This window comes from Anarhichas minor, unplaced genomic scaffold (genome assembly GCF_050575085.1).
Source record: "Anarhichas minor isolate MPS153535 unplaced genomic scaffold, ASM5057508v1 ptg000045l, whole genome shotgun sequence".
Lineage (NCBI taxonomy): Eukaryota > Metazoa > Chordata > Actinopteri > Perciformes > Anarhichadidae > Anarhichas > Anarhichas minor.
Window position 1 is genome coordinate 4,368,307 of NW_027466491.1, and position 17,096 is coordinate 4,385,402.

A 17,096-nucleotide genomic window follows, 5' to 3' on the forward strand; every position below is an offset into this window, starting at 1 on the left:
CACAAAGCAGATTCTTGACTGATCGATCCCCCATTTTACCCTTGTTGTTGCAGGCAATCCATTTAACATTTTCAGCAAATGTCATCTCCCGTCCAATCAGATAGGTGAAAACTCGAACCTGGGGAGACAATAAAGTATATAGTGAGATCATGAGATGGGATAAACTCATTTGCCACTCCAAACTGCTTTAAATAAATACTGTGATCTGTGTTTGTGTGCTTTCAGTGTATTACACTGGTGCTTGGTTATTGTTGTGTGCGTGTTTGTGTGTCATACCCGTCGTTCCGGCCAGTTGAACTCTTCGAAAACACTCTGGAAGTCCTCCATGGCTCCGTCTGTTATCAGCATGATGGCCTGGTTACACAGGCTGCCCTGGCCCAGCGCTGCAGCCTAAACACACACAATTTACGTGATCTTGGAAGGTTGCACTACAGACCTGTGAATTGTGCGGTGCAGATATAGAATCTCCAAAGAGTTAACTGGAATTGTTGTTGCTAGCAAAGCTGTGTATTGTTAAGAAGAGCCACAAACCTCATTGAGGATCTTGAAAGACTCCTTCATTCCGTTTTTTACTTTGCCCTCTCCTTTGACATGAAGCCCATCAACCAATAGCTTGAAATGCTGCGAGATAGACACACAACATATAAACGCAGACATTGTCACTTAGCCATGGATGTTATCCTTTTGGTAAATGCAGGTCACCGTAGAAAAAAAAGGGAGAGAGCGAGTGAGTAAAAGAGCAGAGAGGAAGGATTATGCCCAGCTCACTGACCGATTATGGCAAAATCCCTAAAACACCAAGGAGGTAATAAGGATTAATCAACACTTGCATACAAAGCACACACTATGATACATGGACACATTGTTGTGGGTGGCCCCACTGTGCAGACTGGGGATAGAAGTAGCCTTCGTGGGACTCTTAACATAATTGTATACCCTGTAACTGCAAATTGTTGCTGTGATTATTGTTGACAAAACGTATAACAAAAATGACTTGAAAAAATACACATTGAACAGAGGGACAGTTTGGGTAAACTCATTCTGACTTAACGTGGGAGTAAACACGGTAAGTAGTTGTTTGGGAACGTAGGAACTCTTTTATAACACCCACAGAACTGAGTCGTCCTGTAAATGTGTGTGTACCGACATGAGTTTATATGCGTAACTGTGTCAGCCAACATCTGTAAGCCCATTCTGTTACAGCCTGCCTCTAGGCATTAAACCAATCAAATCTCCTGTTGACAGGTCATGTGATCTACTTAAAATTGTCAGCGGCCTTGCGACCTCACCTGATCTGCGATGACGTGGAGGGGAGTGAAAGTAGGGCATACATCCAACACATAACGCACATGCACACAGGGAGAGACTGGGCAGACTGAGAAGGTGTCGGTGTATGAAAAAAAGAACAGATGAGGGGCGGAAAATAAAAGAAAACAGCAGTGAAACAATGGGATATTAACATGAACTGTTTCTGAGGGGTTTCATCACTAAATCCTCTGACAAACAGGTAGCACTCATTCACTGTCATGTTTTAACTGTGACGTGAAGACAGCATAACGTATTGAGGATTAGTGAGATAACATCCGGCGATTATTACGTTAGCAGAGTTTAAGTGAATTAATTAGCTGTCTAGCTTGTGTCTCCACTATGTGTGTGTGTGTGTGTGTGTGAGTGCGTGTGTACGTTACCTCTCTGTTATCCAGATCAGCTTGTACCAGCGTTCCCTTGAAGCAGGGCTCCACGTAGCGAACATAATCACTGTACTGGAGAGAGAAACCAAATAAACCCCATCTAAACAATGATCCGCATGATCAACAGTCAACATGATTGACTTATGTAACAGGTGATGATTACGTTTTACTACCCTCAAATCAATCCCTCAATAAATCCCTAAAGATCACAATATCCCTGAATTACATTACATGTATTTAAACCCTTTTCATTTTAAAGTAAAACTCTAGCACTCATTTTACTGCATGGTCAGTTCATTGAAAGAGTGTAGCTTTAAATTCTGTGTAAAAACAGCTTAAGGGCAGCGGATTTGCAGGAGGCGTATGATTACACACACAGTAATACCAGGATAAACCATGCTTATTACACCGATTTGTAGTTGTAGAGTTGCATGCAGCCAAAATCCTGAAAAAACCTAAAAAACAAAATTAATTTTGAAGCTTTGATGTTACTGAAAGTAAATGCCTGTTTAAATGTTTGATATGTGTGTGTGGTCTATTTCCGTGTATTGTCCCTGGTCTCTGTACTGTACCTGTGCATTAGCTTGTCTGCGTGCTAATCTCAACGTCGCGCTCATCAGACACTGTCAGCCTCTGGCGAGACTGTGCATGTGTGTGTGTGTGTGTGTGTGTGTGTGTGTGTGTGTGTGTGTGTGTGTGTGTGTACTTACAGCTATGATGTTAACAAAGTCATTTTCCCCCAGTGTGTCCAGGATTGTGTTGATGGTGTGTTTGGCTATGGTCAATCTGAGTCCCTTCATGCTGCCACTGACATCCACCACGATTACCACATCTTTAGGAGAAGTGGCTGCCTGGATGTACCTAGAAAGAGACAGAGAGGCAGTAAAGACAGTAAAGACATCTTTATTGTAACCCAAACCAAATAACACTCCGGGATGAACAGAGGCCGTTACGTACCAGTAATCTACAGACAGACAGAACAGGCAGAGTTTAAGCCTTATCCTTTTCTGTTCTGTCTGAGTTCCTGGAACTTGATGTACTGTTGTTTCCAAACAGTAATCTTTTCTCATTCAAAGCCTTATTCTACTTGATAGATCTTTTACGGGGAAGAGGATTTGACATGTCACAGCAGGAAAAGCACAGGAGTAAATAATAAAATGAATGATGGGTTTCAGGGTCCTGGTGTTATGCCAGCGGGCTCACTTTCACACAGTCACTTGACTCTAACGGAGCCACCGTTAATGTAATTAAGTCAAAATGTCTGCTGTGAATAGGGCCTGTTGAGACGGTCATCCGCAGCGTTAATCAGACTGTTTGGGTAATGATGCATAAGCCAGTCTTGTCCCATTGCTGGATTTACGGATGACTTTGACACAGGCTGGGGATCTTCATGGTAATAGGAGTAAGAGAGCTACTTTCAATGTGTATGAGAAGAGCTTTGTGCGTCTGTCTCTCTATTCAGCATCTACTCTTTTATGATTTAAGGGAACAAACTTAAACAATGCAGTACGTTGAATCTGTTGGCAATTGTATGAGCACTGATAAACTAAGGCGAGACAAGCGGACTGATAAAAATGCTTTTACGTCGAACAACATCACCTCACAGCTTTTAACATTTTGTTGCACTTCGAGTTAAACAATTAGGATAAACTGCACTAAATGGGTAAAGACACTGATTCAGGGGGCTGAACAGCCACTGTAGTCAGAAAGACTTCTCTCACTAACTGCCTCTGCGACTGATTCAACGTGCTCCATCGGCCAAATAGTCGCTGATATGGGCAGACTGGTGGCAGCTCGACACACTGAAAAAACTACAAGTGATGCAGTGCCTTTCTTGTGCTCTTCTCCCTCTCTCCCTGTGTTCCTGATCTGATATTGAAGGGAGGCTGGAGGAGAAGGATCTCTCTTTTCCAGACAAAAAGCAGCCTTCTGTAGTCGGACTGATATTAACAGGAATATATCCTTACCAGTTTCTGTTTCTGGAATCAAAAGTGACCACACCATTTTCATCTGGAATCCACTGGATCCCTGGAGACAGAGAGAAAGATGGAGATTTAGCAAAGGCAGACGCTCACAACTGCCGCTTGGCTGCCTGGTTGGGTTGACGGATGCATGGATGGATAATGACAGATGTGTCAAATAATGAGGGATGAGGTAGCGGATGAGTAAAACAAGCTGTGTCACAAATCCTCTGCTAATTACTCACACACACATGAGAGAATAAACCAGCAGCCATATTGTAGCTGAGACTGAGTCATCAACGTTTGACAGACAGCTTCCTGCATCGCCAGTTGCTGTGTAAGTACACTGTTTGGCTTGTGTTAGCCGAGCATTCATCTGCAGCTCTGTTCATGTTGTCTTAACGCTGTGGCGGCACAAGAGAAACGTGCAACCGAGGACATTTTGGGAAGCACGGAGGATGTCCTGAATGTAGGATGCGTATATGTACCTGGGTACAACCTGAAGAAGCCTGCAGCACTGCCAAAGTACTGCCAGGTCAGAGTTGGATCTTTCTGGAAGTTGTCGATGAACACGTCATTCAGAGCCTCAGACATATAGGCTCCATTCAGGATATCTGGATCTATAGAGAGAGGGAGAGAAAGAATGATGTTGATATTCTACTGGCAATCAGATGTATATCACAACAAGTGCAGGCTGCATGTGTGTGCGTGTGTGTCAGTGTGTGTGTTCACACTTCTGTACCTCTGTTGTAAACATTAGTAGGGACTTGTATGTTACTCAGTTGTGTGTTGACTGGCAGTTTATTGAAGTGTTCATTCTCCTCCAGAGCGAATTCTCCTCCCAGCGACAGTGGATTCCTGTCCTCGTCCACCGTGTTGATCAGCATGGAGTTAAAGTATTCAAACTAGACAGAAGAGTGAAGGATGAGGCGCTTGTAGATCACTTTATGATGAAATATTGCCCAAAAGTCTCAAACTGTGCACAGAGGTTATTGTCACATACCGTTAGAGTTGCATTGTACTCGTGGTAAAGATCAGCGTCCTCTGCTGCTTCTACCAACCTCTGTGAAAAAAACCAGTGGTGTATAAAGTACCCAAAAGCCATACTTGAGTAAAAGTAAAGATACCTTACTGGAAAATTACTCCAGTAAAAGTAAAAGTCACCTATTAGAATACTACTTGAGTAAAAGTCCTAAAGTATCTGATATTTATTGTACTTAAGTATCAAAAGTAATTTTCTGATATTAAATGTACTTAAGTATTGAAAGTAAAAGTACAAGTAAATGCTGTTAATAAAAAAGCAAAGGGTCAGAATTATGAGAATTATGAAGTTTATTATTCTAAGTGCTGTGGCACCATGACCAAGGACATGGAGCTGTGTTGAAAATAATTGGGTTGGCTGTGATCCATCCAGGAGCAACAATGTTCAACATAATATATTGTACATAAGTATACTTTTGCATCTGCTATGAACTTATCATCATAATTCTCCGTAAAGCAGTATGACACTATGAAGGAGTTGTAACAGTGTGTTTATAAGTATGCTCATTCCGACTAGAGGATGTAGAGGGCAAATGCATAATATTATGTTCAGCAAAGAATATCCACTTGATGCATCAGGTCAGTGTTTTGAGAAAGGACACCTGCCTTGTAAACTCCTACGGGCCTGATTTGAACACAATAGGCAAAAGGTTTTGCTCAAGTTGAATCTGCAATTGGGCGACTGCTACCATCATAACTCCATCTGATCATCCACAAAATGACTCAAATATCAAAACATGATCAATACTAAAGTAACAACCCAGTCATTACTGGAAACTGAAAAATGTCCTGTTCATCTTCAAAAGACAATTCTACTAGCATGTAACTTCTTTACATGCTATTAGAATGTAAATAACTTCAATAGAATCATTCTATACAATGTAGCTTCTTTACATTCTAATAGAATGTAGAATGTAAAAAAGCTACATTGTAGCTTCTTTACATTCTAATAGAATGTAAAGAAGCTACATTGTATAGAATGATTCTATTGAAGTTATTCCTTTTTTAAATGCTTTAGACGAGTCACTAATCACTTTAAAAGAGTGATTATAGCTGATTTAACTTACAGACATGAGATTGATCTTCTCATGTCACTCTCTTTATACAATGATATAAATTCATCCCCGTTTTATTGATATCTTACGAAAAGTTACTCCTCATTTTTCGTGCGTTTTTCCTGCAAAAGTCCAGCAACATGAGTCTGTTTTCGCTTGTTACACGCATACTGTCTTTTCAAAATAAACTTCCAACTTCACAGGAAACAACTAAGGTTTAGGCGATGAAACTACTTAGTTAGGTTTAGGAAAAGATCGTGGTTTGCGTTAAAATATCTACGGAAGTGGCGTTGCTTAAGTACGGAAGTCACGTCACAAATAAATCAACATTGGCTTCTCGTTTCACACACGGCACAAACTGCGGCCTCCTGGAGGAAACACCAGTGTTTGTTTGACCCATCCACCTCTCCTCATCCCACCGTCCTGTGTGGAGTTCTACTCGTGTTGTCGCTCGCTAGCTATAGCATGTAGCATCCTGGGCATCGCTGGGAATCTAAACACCGCGGCTTTGAGAGCGCTTGTTTTGCGCATTAACGTGATTAACCAATGATTTAACTGATTCACCAAACCTGCTTGTTGCAGTCTCTGTTCCACCACAGTCCCCGACGTTGGTCTCATGATTCATTTTGTTTCTAAAGATAGATTTGATTTTGTAGCGAGTAACGAAGGTTTCAGGGGAAATGTATCAGAGTAAAAGTATCAGTTTTCTTTGCAAAATGTAGCGAAGTAAAAGTAAAAGTCAACAGAAATATAAATAATAAAGTAAAGTACAGATATCCAAAAAAACGACTTAAGTATAGTAACGAAGTATTTCTACTTCGTTACTATACACACCAGGTTAAGGATACACCCGGAGCAAACAAGTCAGAGTAAGCACGCACATCCAAACCAAAGAGGGCAGGTGCTGAGCCGTAGGTGGGCAGATCATGAAATCAACAAATAATTAGATCGCACACTGCAGCGCACCAATGTCCACTTATTATTTACACCTCGGGGAGGTTTTCGAGCACAACTGCTCGTCATCAGTTGGAGTAGACCAAAAGTAAATTAAAGTACCAAATTAAATAGTGTAAGTAATACTCAATAAATATCCCCATATCTCCACCACCGTCGGGCTTGTAGGCTGTAATCAAGTACGGGGAAATAAAGAGGCGCTTATATACTCTACTCGCCTCAACTAAGGATAAACTCTGCCCATGCAGGAACGATTATCAAGTCTGCAGGAGACATGAAACATGTCAAGATGATTACCTTAAAGTGTGTGTTTGCTTTTACGGAACGTATCATTATTACCTTCACAGATTTCATCTTCCTCCCAAGCATCTCCTCCATCTCCTCGGCAAACTTTTTTACGAGCTCCTCTCCGTCCACCTCCTCTATCTTCACCACGGCCTCGACATCCTTGTATTTCTTTTAAAAAACAGACACAGTTGACTCATTAATAGCAGTGCGGATACCTTACAGAGAATCCTTCTAGAGAAAGTGTCATGTGAGCTCATTAAATCAATAACACAAAAGAGAGTAAGGATTATGATATATAAATTCACTCTCTTGGTCAAATACAAAATGGAAAACAACAGAGACAAACAGAGACACAGATATTCATGGAAGTGATCCTGGTATTACATAATTATGCACACGCATGCACAGTTGCAGGGTCAAGGCCTGACTTTATCCACTCCCCAGACCCCGTCTCTAATCTGCAATATACGACAGAGGGACGCCACAAAGAAAACCATCCACTGCACACGGCGCCTCCTGACTGACATCTGTGCATGTTCTAATGTATTATTGTGGCTGCTAGTGGCTGGTGGGTTTGCTCACTGAGCTATCGAATTAAAGCAGTTACATAAATGTAATCTAATGGACGTTGTGCTGTTGTTGCCTGCGGACTGAAAGGTTAATTTCCGGCACTGACGATAAAAGCATCAGCCGTGATGACAGATGAAGGTAAATGATTTTTTTTTGGGGTGATAGGCATAGGACTTGTTTTCTATTGCAGGAAGATAATTACCATTCCTTAAACATTTGTTGAGAAAATAGGCTTGTTAATGGGAAATCCCCAGTTCAAAGGTGGGGAAATGGGAAAGGCCCTTTTAGCGAGCAAGTTACAACTTTTGGTAGCCTGTTGACGTAAAAATAACTTCTGACAACTCAGAATAGTGGGGAAACTATATGCCCTATTTGTCATTCAAAGTAAGCTGTATACTATTTTCACTTTTACAGATTTTCAATTTCCATTAGAGGGGAGAAGCAGCCAGACTGAATTAGACAGATAAGAGAGACAAACAGATATGAATGAGAAAGGGGATGATAAAGAGCTCTATTAAAGCCTTCTGCAAATAAACAATAAAAAAAACCTTTTCCAACGAAATTAAGCTCCAGCAATTACTGTATTATCTTTAGATATAAAGTCAAACACTCAATATCCTATTCAGTTTACTCAGGCAAGAAGACAGAGTCACTAAATGTTCCACAGATAACGAGAAAGCCATCGATTAGACAGAGCTGGGTGAGTAATGGCTTCTTGTTGCCGAGCTTAAACTAATGCACGGGCGCTTTTTACACATCACTGACTAAATAAAAGCACCTACGTTATGTACACATACTGCTATTACTGATACTGTTACGACAGCAACTAGTATTATTGGTGCTATTATGACAACTGCAACTTCTACTATACCATCACTTTACTGCTACTGTCTCCGGGGCGGCTTGATCAGTCAGTATTTAAAAACTGTCTGAAAATTCTACCAACTAAACATTGATTTAATCTGAGGTTGATCCAGTCTTCAACACAAGCACGACCAACACACCACTATACTGCTGTGTTTTGTCTGTGGAAGTTGGTTATTTGTGCAGCTAGATTGGGGGATGTTTCCGTGCTGTAGAACAGAAACATGCGGTGTGAAACGAAAAATAAAGACGCTGTAGAGGGAGACGGTCAGTAGTAGCATGTATCACAGCGTGTTTGTGTGCGTGGCAGATGGTGAGTGGGCCTGCTAGGTATTCTACAGGGTGGCATGCTGAGGAAGACCGCACATCCTAATTACTTGAAGACACACACTCACACACACACGCACAAGCATAACCTCTTCTTCAGTCTCTAAGGTAACTCACACACCAAAAGCCGAATTCAACTCAGTTCAATGAGCTACAGTATATCAGCATGACATTTAACGTATGTACTTTTAAAGCACACCAATTGTTTTTAAAGTCAACATCGTGTGAGTTTATTTATGTGCTTTTGAATTAAGTGTGTCATGACATTGGTCTCTGGGCCATGTGCAGATGTTGTACAGCAAATGTATGCCAGTCAGTCGGGCTCCCATTGGACGATGGAGCAGAGGGGAGGGGGGAGGGGAGGAGCTACGGACCCCGCCCGTCTCAGTCTGATCTGATGATCTCATCTGCTCCATATCCAACTGTCTCTTTTTACCATTAACTACATTTATGTCTCTGTATTTAAGTCCTTATCTTTGTATTTTCTAAATGCCAGCAGCCATATTGTCAATCGGCAACCTCTTCTATACATTTCTCTGGTATGGACACTGTATGTTAGGGATAATCAATCAAAGGGATTAAATCCCCACCACAACCACCACCTCCCCCTCAACATCACTGATTTGTCCGTTTGAAATGGGAAATTACTGACGCACAATATAATGTATATTCATCTTAAAACACATACAATTGAGATGCCTTGTGAAAACATTTGAATTTTGTGTATATACTGTATGTATATATATATATGCATGTGTGTCTGCAGCTGATTTTAGCTTGTGCATGTGTATCCGTGTTTCTATCTAACATCATGTGTGTGTCTGTGTTTCTTAGTGTGCGTGATCGCTTACCTTCTGTAGCAGTTTAGCTCCAGAGTATCTGGCGGACAGGGCAGCTATCTCTTTGCCAAAGGACACAGCCCACTGCTGCACCCTGGACACGCAGAAAACATGATCATCAACGCTGTTATCAATATCTATGAAAACAATGCAATAACTACAAAGGCAAGGCAGGTTTACTTGTATTGTACATTAGTAAATGCGACCATATACGGTCCAATCAGTCAAAGGGACTATTCACATAAGATGGTCTTGCTTAGAAGTGATCTACAAAGCGTTACTAAATGATCTGTTGACCCTTAAAATATCGTTAGTTCCAACGTTTAAACCCTTTAAAAAGAGTTGCTTATTAGAAAGAGGTCTCAATTGAATTACTGACATTTTGGCAAATAAAGGTGTTTATTACTTTCCGTACTATGGATATTTAAAATGCATTGCAATAAACTGAATAAAAGCACTATGAGGTAAATGTCACAACTGACTCTATTCACAATAACTCCTTGTGCTTTAGCTCCGAAACAATTGTGGAACAAATCAGGAAAGTACTTCCCTCAAGTGTAACACCGTGCTTTGAGAAAGAGATAAGGCCTGTTTCTGAATCACCCTCTTTCCAAATAATTTCACTTGTGTCTTGCCTGAAAAAATAAGGGCTAATAAAACAAGGTCAATAGTGAGAGTGACTCTTACAAGCCAATTACGAAAAGAGGTTAGGGTGCATTCACCAATAACAGATTTAAAGGGATTAGTGTTAAGGTGACAGTAAAAGCTGACAGTCTGCTAGGTCAAGAGGTTACTCTGTGCTCTATAACATGCAGTAATTCTACAAATCCTTCATGTGAATGCAGCCAAGGAGAGATAATAGAGTTTAGAGAGTAGACAGGATGTGACAGATGGCTCGACCTATGGGGAGCCAGCCAGCTCGCTGCTAGTTGGCAGGCAGGGTTGCCATGATTATAACCTGACCAGCCTCAGTACCTAAAATACTGTTTTGACTTGTTGATATGATTTATTCTGAAAGATGAGTGTGGGTTCATTCAAAAAATGTGAGGGATATCACATGACTCATGACTGTTGCCTTGAATGAATCAGATCACTGTAAGCGTTTAAAGGTATAGTTGAAATGTTTGTTGCACACTCCCTGTGGTGCCTCTAAGACCGAACGCTGTTGAAGACCAATGTTGCCGTGAGCTACAATACCACTGAACATGGCATGCAAGGTCAGATTAAGACAGAGCTTTAGGCAGACCAAACTCATCACGGACCAAATGTAACACAGTAAGTAACTCTATGGTTATGGTAAAGGCAGCAACTGGTCACTATAAAACTTCTTTGACGTAGAAAATGTGTCATTGCTATGGATGTCTTTCTGGCAGTTGTCTGTTTTCCTCCTGGCTGCAGAGCGATGTTTCCTCAGAGGCTAAAGACTTGACCTTCTTGGCCTGAAATGTTCTGGTCATAACCTCCAGAGCCAGAGGGGCCCGGCTGCCAAATCCCCCCCCCCCCCCCCCCAAGCAGAGTGAAGCGTTTTGGGCTCAGTGACCTTCGCTGGCTTGCTGAACTCTGCTGACCCTGGAGCTTTAATCTCCCTTGTCACAGCAGCCCGCCTAGTGACAGCACACGCTCTCTGAGCTGTATCAGGGCAAAACTCACACACACGCAATGTATGCTGTACAATCAACCATTGCTTCTATGGTTTTCAGTGCAATTAACAAAATGCTGTGTATTTCTGTGTCTCTCTTGACCCCTTCCACTTTAACACACACACACACACACACACACACACACACACACACACACACACACACACACAGTTAATAGGCTATTGTGGACTGACAGCACTGTATCGATCTGTTAGTGTTTTTAGTCAGCAGGAGGTTTGAAAGCTGTTCAGGGAAAAGAGCTTCGTCTGGTTTTTGGAGAACAAACAGACGCAGCATTTCATTCCCAAAAGAAAAAATGAGGGGAACAAAGTGACCACTTATTTTACAAAGTGAACGCTGTGAAAATAAAACACATTCGGCATTATGAGTAATCGCAAGTCCCTTTGTATTTGGGAATCATTTTTAATTAGCACAGTTTTTCCGACTATAGTAGAACATTTCAAAGACATGGTTTTAGGAATTCAGCTGTAGGATGCTGTAGGATGGTTTGGCAGTTAGCTACACCCCCATCCCACAGGTACCCATATGGCCCACGTGTGTTTGTGTGGAGCCATCAGCAAAAATAGAAAGAACATAATTCAGTCATCCATCTCACGTGCGGCTTCAAAAAAAGGACAACGCTACGTAGACTTGGCAGGGGGCCCACGGGGAAATGACCTGGTGCAATTGTTGATGTAATGTCCTGATAAAGAACAGGGGTTTGCGGTCATCTTACTGGTATTTGCCGCTAAATGGCAGCACATTGTGTTTCGTTGTAAGTGAGGATGCAATCATAGCAGCCCATACAGGTAAATACAACAATAGCAACTTTTGTGAAAAGGCTGGATAAGTGAAGTCAGTATCTTTAAGATCCTTGGAATAAATGTCCTACAGATCTATATATATATATGTATATATATATATAGAGAGATTTTACATTAACATCCAAACTTGATCCGACAGAAATGGTTCAGTTCCTGGGGGTGAAAAACTAAGTGTGAGGGTTTTCTAGTGCAACTGTACTCACGTTTCTGGTGAGAGCTTCATCTGGCCCTCGACCATCAGGCACAGCGAGCTGGAGAGGATAATCCACAGCAGCAGCATCAGCCTCCCTCTGTGCGGCCCATTTCTGTCCCATTTACTGGCATTCCCAGCGTTTCCCCAGGTCCGGCGATTCATCCCTGCAGCTGCCACGATCCGCATCAGTTCAGCAATTGTTGCACGCTGGCTCCAAGAGAAAATTATTAAATTAGGACAGAGCAAAGTGAGATTAGAAGTGCTCGGGTCACAGTGCACTCATAAAAAGAGGGACGTTGTTTGCTTCATGGGTGATGTTGTAAAAAACTACAATGAGAGCGGTGGGAGTCAAGCAAAACAGTACAGTTGCAGCCTATTCAACCAATATTGTGATAAAAGAAGCTAAAAAGCTCCATAGAGCCGAGCAGAACTGGATGGGACCACAAGGACGTAGCCTAATTCAGGAAATTACAGCGGAAATCAAATTAACAACTTGCTCAGACCTAAAAAGAATAACACTTTTTGTCAACTTGCCTGGTAAAGTAATCGTTACCAAAATGTAAAGCTCCAATCCGCAATTTTCTCAAAGACATTCATGCATAGTTCAACTCTTGAGACTCCCCCCGAGGCTTGAAGAGAAGGCAGACCTAAAATACACAAGGACCCGTAGTGACATGTGGAGAATCTGTGAGAGTCCGAGGCCTGCTCAGGAAAAGCAAAGGATCCAGAAAGCTCACGTGAGACATCCACCGACAGAGAACGCATGTCATCCTAAAAGCAGTCGGAGATTTAAGGCTCCATTTGGCTTCTAAGAAAGATACTGAGAAAGCCACAGTCTGTGAGTGGAACGATTTGAGAGCTGCTTTTCCTGTGAGCCAAAAGATTGAGACAATGCCATGTGATGTCCAAGACGCTAATTTAAAAGGAGCACAAGCCGGAGCCACAAAGTGGGATGCAGGAAGATTAAAATACGTCCCCAAATTTCACTGAAGATTACTCACTATGTAATTTGGTCAAAGCTTTAAAACCATTGCCTTTGAGACATGTGGGTTCTGGAGAGAAAGTTCTATAGCAAATGAAAAGTGTCTGATTGATGATTTGATGTCAGCTCAGCTGGTTACCACAGCACACAATGGAGTCTAGAAAGCGCCTGTCTCCAGTGTCAAAGGTCACGTCTGCGCACCAGGAGTCACAAAGGCTTCCCGCCATGTTCCTACAACTCCCTCTCCACACCTTTTAATGCTATTTCTAGAGCTCCCATCATCCGCTTCTGTCCTCCATGCTCGCTCTCTTCGATCCAAAGGATGGTGGGGGGAAAAAAGGGAGAGGGATGAAAGACTTGGGTCGTCCCGGTAAACTTTTGTCTCCAGCCGCGTTCAAGTCCTTGTCACCAGAAAGCGAGGTATTCCCAAGCAGGACTTGCGCACATATTCCCAAAAGTCAGGTGTTTCTGCCGTCCTTCCCTGATGACCTCACATCCCGGTGGATCCAAACCGAAACCACGCAGCACTGGGACACGATCCCTCTACGAGTGAGATGGAGTGAATGATGGATGGAGGGATAGTGGGACTTCCTCTCTCTCCTGCATATCTCTTCCTGCTCTGCGGGACCAGTTTATACCATAATCCAGGCAGGATTAAACCCCTCCTTCCTCCATCCCTCATCTTCTCTCTCCATCCCTCTCGCTCGCTCTCTCTCACACACACACACGCACACACACATTAACACAAACTCTATCTCCCTCTCTTGCCCTTATCTTTTCTCTAATGCTATTTGACCTACTGTCGTTCTATTCCTGCATTTAGTTGTGTTTCTCTCCCTCTTTTTATCCCTTTATCTTTCTCGCCAGGCATTCTTTCACCTGATATTTCTCCATTCTTCTCCTCCGATTCTCTCATACTTCTTTGCTTTTTTTTTGCTTGATCTTTCTCGGTGTGTCTGTTTTTACTGAGAAAGAGAATGAATGGAAGAAAAGATGGCAGTGGTAAGAATGAACTGAGGTCATCTGTCATGGGGGGGGGGGGGGGGGGAGAAAGAGAGAGAGAAGAGAAGGGAGGAGAGTAAAAGAAAAGAAAAGAAGCAAAGGGAAGAGAGAAACGGGAGCAAATGGGAAGAAGAGAGGAAAGGGAGAGCCCTCGGTTGTAGTTTTATCCGAAGGGAGCCGCAATTTGTGGAGGAAGATGCACTTGACTGACACAATCTTATAACATAAACACACTGAGACACCTAGTGGACTCTCATTGCCTCACATGTATGTCCATACACACACACACACACACACACACACACACACACACACACACACACACACACACAAAGAGTGCTGCAACATCGATCGGTCTATAAGTTTCAGTAGGTTTAGAAATCTGCTCTTATTTTTAGTATAAGTTATTTCCGTGGCTGCTTGAAGACAACTGCAATCTCGCGTTCATATCATACTTTTTTCTATTTAAATGACTCCAGGATTCATTCATGTTTAAGTGTCCTGTGTGTGCTTGGGTTATCTCCGTGGGTCTGCCTGCATAGCACTTGAAAAAATCTGGAGTTTTGGGATTTTGTTGCTGCTTTGTTGGAGTGAAATCTGTGTGGCTACCGACTACAGACACTTCTGCTCGTGTTCACCGCTTCGTATGAAATGTTTAAACAAGTAATGTTGTGTTTATTGCTTCATCTAAAACTGCACAATGGATGATTTTAACTGAATGAGAGCCACAGCAGAGACATGACTGTGAAACGACGTCTAGAGCTGAAATGGGCTGTCTGCTGCTGGGACCATTAAGCAACATTTAACTAAATACCAGAGACACAGTCAGACATACACACAAGCAAACTCTACACACACACACACACACACACACACACATACGTATATGCTTTTGCAGGTACACACACAGGCACACACACACACAGTAAAACATCTGCTCATGCTGTTATGGAAATAAAAATGCAGTAAAACAATCTGGCACATACACACAAATGCAGAAAGGGTCAGATGAATAACATGAACGGTTCAGACACAGGCTGACATTTAGTGACGCGAACACACGCAAACAGATATGCATGCACATATTATGTACAATATAACAGCTGTTGGACTCCTCCTCCCCCACTGACCCAGATCACTGACTGTGGGGATGAGTCCGTGCGTCTCCCCCCCCCCCCCCCCCCCCCTCTAATATGGACAAACTCTTGATTTTTCTACCAGCAGCAGCAGAAGGAGTTTAATGCCAAACTTATTCTGAAAGTATAGCAACATACAAAGACTTGGGTTGAAATAAATCAGAACCATCCCCTAAGCCTGGTCCGGTTGCCGCTTTGTGAAAATCCTTCACCTTAAACCGAACACTGATAACTTTACAGTCCAGTAAATGATTATCTTTAGTAAGAGCATAGAGTTAAACATAGTAGAAAACATAAGTTTTGCAGAAATTATCTCTAAAACAGGCAAAATAAATGTAAATCATAATCAATACCAAAATGAGGATGTGGAGGATTTGATTTCCATTCATTCATCTCCAGTTCAGTTGTGTCTTTGGTTTTCCAGGCTTTTCTTTTACTATATTTTACTTTTTTCCCAATTGATACATTTTAAGGTGCAATATTTGGCCCCTTTCTGTTTTTAGACCACTTTTATTATAATTTTCCATTTACTTCTCTTTTTCATCACATGAACAACAAACATATCTACATGAATACATTAAAATATGATCCTCAAACACCATCAATCACCACTGTAGGATAGAACAACAAAGAAAACACACTCACCTGTGCCCCGGCTAATTATGCTTCCAACTTGTCTTGTCTGAGTTTAGGAGACTGTAAAAAAATGACATGAAGAATGATTCCTAAAATTCAGTTTGAACTCTTTGGTGTATGAACAAAAACATTAAAAAAAACAATATTTGTCTGTTTTCGTCTGATTCATCACCTCATGAAAACCAGTAAATCAGTTGATGCAGATGACATCCTCCATTTGAGAATACAGTGGCAACAAAAGTGGTTTGGACTCCCTGAACAAACAGAAGACCCCGCCTCTCTCTGCATGGACACACAGACACAGACACACACACACACACACACACACACACACACACATCCCAAAGTCATTGATTAGTCCAAGCCAGGGCTAATAGTCAGCCCTTAGTTTTAGCTCCATCAGCTAAACCAGTGGTCTGGAAACGTGTGTGTGTGTGTGTGTGAGATTCCTGAAAAAATACAGATACAGCCCTCCTAACACTATACTTTTCAGCTTTTTTTTTTTGTACTGTACCGTAGCCGATTCTGGTTTTGGGTTTAACTCTTCTGCTTCTTTAAATACTGACGTTAATCACCATGTGCGGTTGGTCGGGGAGAGGAAGCAGGAAGGAAGGGAGAGGCAGCCAAATCCCCTTAGTGTAAGAATAAAAAGTGGGCAGCAGATTGATCGGGACTCTGATCATTTCACACTGCGTTTCAGTGTTTGGGTTCCCAGCGGCTATTTCTGAGCCATTAGCAGCCCTGATAACAACACCACCAGTTAGTACTAATGGACTGAAGAATTTGTCACACGACTATATCGAAAATATTATGTAACACTAAAAGTCAGGGAGGGCAGAGCAGATCTTTGGCTTTAAATCTCCTCACTGTACTGCTTTAGCCATACGCAGTCTGTTTATCTAAAGAATCATACTGTATGCCTGTACGTCACGGGGAAAGCGATTAAGTGAAAGGTCATTATCCCCGTTGTCCTGAGAGTCGACGGTCGCCATTGGGAGACCAGCTGATGACTTCATCCGAGGATGAATCAGTCCATCAGACCGTCAATGGAGCCATTGTTGCACACCGAATGAAACATTACGCTGCATTGTGA

General features: G+C 42.1%; 1 protein-coding gene across 5 annotated transcripts in view; it reads right to left on the reverse strand.

The window, feature by feature from the left end:
* The window catches only part of cacna2d4a (calcium channel, voltage-dependent, alpha 2/delta subunit 4a), an 80,063-nt gene extending 63,756 nt beyond the window's left edge, over nt 1-16,307 (reverse strand). For 3 of the 5 annotated variants that reach the window (XM_076111653.1, XM_076111656.1, XM_076111652.1), the window contains exons 1-15: nt 16,176-16,307; nt 16,013-16,063; nt 14,109-14,194; nt 12,258-12,454; nt 9,603-9,684; nt 7,042-7,158; nt 4,656-4,715; nt 4,395-4,557; nt 4,141-4,272; nt 3,659-3,719; nt 2,402-2,552; nt 1,689-1,763; nt 532-621; nt 277-390; nt 40-118 (exon numbers count right to left, since the gene is read on the reverse strand). In XM_076111653.1, the coding sequence (XP_075967768.1) occupies nt 40-118; nt 277-390; nt 532-621; nt 1,689-1,763; nt 2,402-2,552; nt 3,659-3,719; nt 4,141-4,272; nt 4,395-4,557; nt 4,656-4,715; nt 7,042-7,158; nt 9,603-9,684; nt 12,258-12,454; nt 14,109-14,123 (1,336 nt within the window). In that variant the 5' untranslated portion in view covers nt 14,124-14,194; nt 16,013-16,063; nt 16,176-16,307. Of the gene's footprint in view, nt 1-39; nt 119-276; nt 391-531; nt 622-1,688; nt 1,764-2,401; nt 2,553-3,658; nt 3,720-4,140; nt 4,273-4,394; nt 4,558-4,655; nt 4,716-7,041; nt 7,159-9,602; nt 9,685-12,257; nt 12,459-14,108; nt 14,195-16,012; nt 16,064-16,175 lie in introns of all 5 variants that reach the window. The other 2 variants (XM_076111654.1, XM_076111655.1) reach the window with 2 other exon arrangements.
* Nucleotides 16,308-17,096: the final 789 nt, after the last annotated feature.